This window comes from Sardina pilchardus, chromosome 24, assembly GCF_963854185.1.
Source record: "Sardina pilchardus chromosome 24, fSarPil1.1, whole genome shotgun sequence".
Lineage (NCBI taxonomy): Eukaryota > Metazoa > Chordata > Actinopteri > Clupeiformes > Clupeidae > Sardina > Sardina pilchardus.
The window spans coordinates 24,015,590-24,021,573 of NC_085017.1; the positions used below are offsets into that span (position 1 = coordinate 24,015,590).

Genomic DNA, 5,984 nt, shown 5'->3' on the forward strand with positions numbered 1-5,984 from the left:
GTGAATTAATGATGCTCAATGTTATGCCATAATACCATATCAGGGCTCCACTCAAATTCAAGGACCCAACCCAGCATAATTTGCAGGAGACTGGATAGGCCTATGTTTCAATACAAATTGATAGTGAAACATAGGAAACTCCCCTTGGGCATGGGTAAATCTTTCTGTTTATCCTGATGTTTCTGTCTGTCAGGCAATATATTGACAGGTTATGACTAGTTCAACACTTTTGCATGTAATGACTCAAGCAATGAACTGAAGGCCATTTGTGTCATGGGGGTAGGACTATTCATTATGGAACCAATATAGTGCATTTTGACCAACATAACATGGTTGAAAATGTAAAAAAAAACAAAAAAAAAAACAGCAGACATTTGGACACAATCATGTTTACAGTAAAATCATTTGCTGTTTGTTCAAGATTGGGAGAAATGTATTTTATGATTTGAACGAGTGACAAGATAATATGATCTCTGATCAATTTTGATCAGAGATGCACACGGCCATGCAGTATCCTGCCCAATTATGCTGACTGATGGGGCATTTACCTAGATGCTAACCACTGTTTTTCTCTGTCACTTTGGTGCATTTCTCAGATCAGAATTAAAAACGGCTTCTTCAAGCCCACACTGATTCTTTTGGTGAATTCTGTTATACAGTACATCTGTTGGTGTTATTGCTTCAATGTAATTGGCACTAATCCACAACACCTTGGTCTTCTGCAGTTCTGATACCTGGACAGGACTCTGTATGCCATGCCCTAGTGGTTTGCTCCCACTACTGCATTTTGGCAGAAATCTGAATGTAAAAAATAGTGGCCCATCCCACTTCTCAAAAGTCCACCTCCGCTGAATGATTCTGGCGACGTCACTGCTCCCACAGCAGTGGTTTCTGTTTCCCTTTTTTAAGGAGTTTCAAAGAATGTAAACGAAAGTCAGAGGATTGCTAGTGGGCAAGTGGTGAAAAGGAACAGAGAGTGTAACACAGTGGTGGCTGTTGTGAAAGTAAGGCGAGGATGTCAATTCAGACGTCTCTCTCGTTCTTTGTTTTCATGAAGTCTTCGTGTCTTGTGATTTGTATTATCATCAGGGAGGATTTTGATTTCTGCCTGACGAGGGTTCAATTAGATGAGATTCAGCTGTGACAAGTCTCATCTTGTCATGCTGCATGTTCTAGGGTTGGGCATCTGCAGAATCGACTGTCGTTCTTTTGTCCTGTTTGTTACTGAATTTGTCGTTCTATTGTCCTGTTTGTTACTGAAGAGTTGCCATTTGCAACAGTAGGGGCACGAATCCGAGAGTATTGTGGAATGTCCCAGCGCATCGAGGAGCAGTTACTTTTACTTGACCTGGTAGGCTGTGGTAGTCAGTGCCTATAAGAGGCCTTATTCTCGCATGCCTGCGATGATTCAGTTGTTTCTGATTATCGTCTCAATTTAATTTGCTTCTCTCTTGATAGTTGTTTTTTTGTTGTGTCCTGTTGTTGTTTTTGCCATTGGGCTTCAGTTTGTTGAGCAGTAGTGTAATTTTTCCCTTTGTCCATTTTATTGTCTACGTTCTGGGGCCTATGTGTATTGTCTAAAGCTGACAATATGTCATGGTAACTCAGAATTATACCCTGAAGAACTACTGTAGTTGGCAAATATTTATGATCAATTAAAATAATTGATCTTGAAATGTGGTCCAACAACATTGTTCAAGAAAGTTTTCATCACTTTAGTGTTCCCTTTGTCTCTTGTTTTATGACAAGGGCAGGTACTGGTAAATGACTAGTAGCATACTATAATTATTGTAGGTTAATGCTTCAGTGATATGTCAAGATTTGTCAAACTACATGTCACATGTCACACTACAACCCACTGATTTTCATTCACAACAACATTGTGACAGGTTAGTCCTTGATGTAGCAACTATACTATGGGCACACAAGTTTCAAAGACTGATCTAAAGATTTTCAATCATGTTAATCTGACACATATGTAGACAGCACAAATATAATAGCATGCCATCATATATCTTATGTCACATTACAACATCAGGTTGTTCAAGCAGACCTTGAGGTAATCAAAACTATACAGATACTATGGCTGCTTACTGTGGGTTGCATTTTTGAGGTTGTTTTTCAGTTGCTTGTTTGGGCTTGTGAACATCCCAACTCTCCCAGAAGCTTGAGGTGTCCCAAGCATATTCATAGCCTACCAATGATCAATTTTCTCTGTGAGTGAGTGATATAGTCGACTTCTCTCCCGTTTTCACTGTCATTTAAAGCGTGCTGGTGGTGGTGTCATGGTAGGCTACCTCCCTGAAATGAGGTTCTTCTGCATGTTTGGATGCCTATGCTTGATCCGCATCTCCTGTTTCTCTCCACTGTACCTATGATACAGCATATAGCTAAACCATAGTTCATCCTGTTGTTGCAGGTCTGTCCACAACCCATTCCTTCTGCCAGCTTTCTTAAATAAAAACAAATCCAAATTGTGCAATTGATCATCCATACTTTCGTTAGTGTGCCTTATGGTCATTTGAATCACAGTCTCAAGGCAAAAGTAAGCAAGAAGGAAATGACCTAAGGTTGCAACTCACATAGCCTGTGATCAATCTAATCATGTTTTTTTTAGTAGCAGTCAGAACAAAATGTCTCCACTCCTGGTGAGAATTTGGGGATACTATAGAATCAATTTGAATTAAAGTTTGCATATTATTGTTCTGTACATCAAAAACACATCTGTAAAAACAGTGTGTGCCATGTGAGGTCTTTGTTTTGATGCAGATGTTGGCCCATGCTGCACTAGCAACCCTCTGTGTAGGGCTGGTCTCTGCAACAGTCGTCTGCCCAGATGGGAATGAGTGTCCAGACCAGAACACCTGCTGTTTGACCAAGGAAGGATTTGGCTGTTGCAGCAATCCCTCTGTAAGATCTTAAATACTTATGTGGTGTAGGTAACAAGACAATCTGAAATCAGAATCAGAGTATGCAGCACCAGTGTCCCTTTCAACTGCATAAAGAAACATTTGTTCTAAAGGCATTCCCGGTGGCACAGAAAACAATATTGAGGTAATGTTTAGCCTGGCTATCACCATACTTAGCTCAATCTTTTGAGATTGAACATAGTCTGGGGAGTCTGCACTTTATTTCTACTGCACAAGAGGCGTGATCAATGGGCATAGTTCAAATGACTCCGTACGCTTGGATAGTCCTTCAACCAATCAGACAAACCATCCGGGTGCATCTTTTGAATAAGCTAGTTTGTGATTGGAGTGGACCCAAACGTTGTGGACAGGAAGCTACAATTTGAACAATTTTACTATTATGGCCAATCATACTGAAGATAAGAGTGCTTTTCATTATGCCCAACAGTGTGTAGTTGGTTAGACACATATCTGGTTATATCAATGAAGTGTATGCCATTTGGTGCAAAAGTTTGATTTTGATAATGCTATACGTAGTAAATCAATCGATTTTCAAGTATTTTCTTAACATAACCAATGGCTTATCATCATATTCCTATTTCCCAGGCTGCCTGTTGTTCGGACCAGTTGCACTGTTGCCCAGCTGGCTACCGCTGTGGTGAAGAAGCTCAGTCATGTGTAAAAGACGGCCTGCCATGGTTCAGAATGCCGTGGCCAATGAACTCACCAGCGAAGGAGCCTGAAACTGGCCCTCGCAAGCTGTCCCTTCTTAATTCTGATACAAACACCATTCAGGAGAAGCCTTCAGACCTGTCTGTGGTATGGTGTAACCATAACCATACCGCTCATTGCCCTGATGGTACAACATGCTGCCTAAGCCCTTATTTTGGCTGGGGCTGCTGTAACCACCCACTTGTGAGTGAAAAACCAAATACATTTTTCTGACACATGACTTGCCAGTGTGTGCCTCTAACCTAAAGACATTATTGTCAATATTCATAATTAGACTAGAGATTCCCACCAATGATCCACATGGCTATTGCCCATTCATTAAGTTATGTGTATTTCAATAAGGTTTATAGACTGATTTCAAATACGCGCTAATTGATTGATTGATGATTCGGTCTTTAGGCGCAGTGCTGCAGTGATGGCATCCACTGCTGTCCACGTGGCTACTACTGTGACAGCACCTCTACCCAGTGCCTGAAAATGAGTCAGCGCAGACCTGGCACCTACGTGAGGGGAGACACCAACATCCATGCATAGAGCAACCGTGATGCTGCAACACTGTTATGGGTCTCATGTGCAGAACTTCACATCAGTGGGATTCATCCATCAGCACTCAGAATGTACACTGCTCACTGTCTGTGATGGTCTGCCGATGCACTCTGTTCAGTGTTAGCTTCATAATAAGTAAAACAAATAAATAAAATCATAAGGTTCATATCATCATCAAAATAACCATTCTAAATAAAAATGTTACATGTTGGAGCATCATTTACATTTGGAAATAAATATTGTAAAAGTCACCTAAAACCTGGTGAAGGGGAATGTATTACAGTTTTTCACAATTGCTAAAACACCTTTTTTGAAACTCTCTACCTTTTCCTCAAAACTGTAAGCAGAAAACTCATTTTCCAAACTATATTCTCAAGACCCTTTGAATCTTGTTTCAGAACCTCACAGTGTTCAGGGCAGGGTGTATAGCTCCTGGAGGAATGTTTATTCATTATAATTTTAAAATTAAAATGTCACAATGAAAATACAGAGTAAGGAATTAAAAAGAAACGGTTGCTCACTGGGCCTCATCATATCTTTGACCTGGTCAGGCCACAGGACTTTGTCAGCATCAGAGGCAATATTCTCCCTTCTGAGGCAACGGGGGAAGGAGGCACTTGTGTGGCGTAGGCCTATCCCGCCTTGACACCATTCTTCATTCATGTCGCCACAAGCCAACTCCATGGCCCACAGGGGATCAAATCCTGATATACACCTTCCATCTCCAACTAAAAAAAAAAAGATCCTCTATCGGATTGAGGAAAGGGGAGTATGGTGGGAGGTATATATTGACAAAATGGTTCATTGATGATGGACCATTCCCTTATTTGAGCAGCACGATGGATACTGACATTGTAATTATGACATAGTAATATTTCTCATTTAGCTCATTTTGCCGAGCTACCAAATCATCCCGAAGACGAGCAAGCTAGGTGCTGAGTGTTATATGGCCCCAGTGTGCTGTGGTGGAGGAGAACCCCACGGTTTATGGCAGCACAAATGGTCACCCGATCACCACGCTGCCCAGAGACTTCAACAATGGCTCGCTGACCAATTATGTTCCGGCCCCTCCTCCTTCTTTTAGCCAGAAACCCGCTTCATCCACAAATATATATTCATATAGACCCCTGAAGAAATGTCATAAAACCTGGGACCCCCTCCTTTCTTATATGAACCATTTATCCTCAGCTAGTGGTTGACCCCACCACCCTTTTTTTTTTCGTTTTGTTTTGTTTTGTTTTTATACTGCAGTTTTATTTGTGTAGGCCTACTTATTCTTTAATTACCTATTCAATGTCATTTTCTTTTACTTGTTAGTACAATCTTTTGCATCTTAATGTGTAGGACACTGGGACGGGCCAAGAGGGAGGAGGGAGGGAGATGGGTGGGTAAGTTAAGTGGTTAAAAGATGTTTAGTAGGCTATCTGGGGACTGGGAGGGATTGAGAGGGTGGAGTTGTGTGAGTTTGTTTGGAAACAAAAAAGAGAAAAATGTCAAACCTGTTTCCCTTGTCTATACAGTCTGTTTTTGTGGGTTGATCAATAAACATATTTGAGGAAAAAAAGAAAACAGACGAAGGAAGAAGAATGACAACAACCTGGAAGGATCAAGAAATTTGTGAGCTGCTGACCATCAGAGCTGATGCTGAGATCATGAAAGAGATGAAGGGCACAGCAAGAGATTCTATCATGTACAAAAGAATCACAATGCGACTACAAGATCAGGGCATCAAGAAAACAAGGCAACAGGTGAACAACAAGCTGAAAATGCTTAAACGGCAGTACCACCAGGTGGTAG

The 5,984-nt window shown here is 41.1% G+C and overlaps 1 protein-coding gene across 1 annotated transcript; it reads left to right on the plus strand.

The window, feature by feature from the left end:
* Positions 1 to 1,010: 1,010 nt before the first annotated feature.
* grna.2 (granulin a, tandem duplicate 2) lies at positions 1,011 to 4,356 on the plus strand. The gene is made up of 4 exons (XM_062529544.1): positions 1,011 to 1,351; positions 2,770 to 2,910; positions 3,516 to 3,824; positions 4,041 to 4,356. Exons 1-4 carry the CDS (start codon positions 1,310 to 1,312, stop codon positions 4,173 to 4,175), a joined length of 627 nt encoding a protein of 208 aa, XP_062385528.1. The 5' UTR covers positions 1,011 to 1,309; the 3' UTR covers positions 4,176 to 4,356.
* The last annotated feature ends 1,628 nt before the right edge of the window (positions 4,357 to 5,984 follow it).

Excerpts from the sequence above, each read along its gene's own strand:
- grna.2 (XM_062529544.1), top strand. The coding sequence starts at position 1,310 with ATGTCCCAGCGCATCGAGGAGCAGTTACTTTTACTTGACCTG. Across the intron at positions 1,352-2,769 it reads AGTTACTTTTACTTGACCTG|ATGTTGGCCCATGCTGCACT; the intron begins GTAGGCTGTGGT and ends GTTTTGATGCAG. Across the intron at positions 3,825-4,040 it reads GCTGCTGTAACCACCCACTT|GCGCAGTGCTGCAGTGATGG; the intron begins GTGAGTGAAAAA and ends TTCGGTCTTTAG.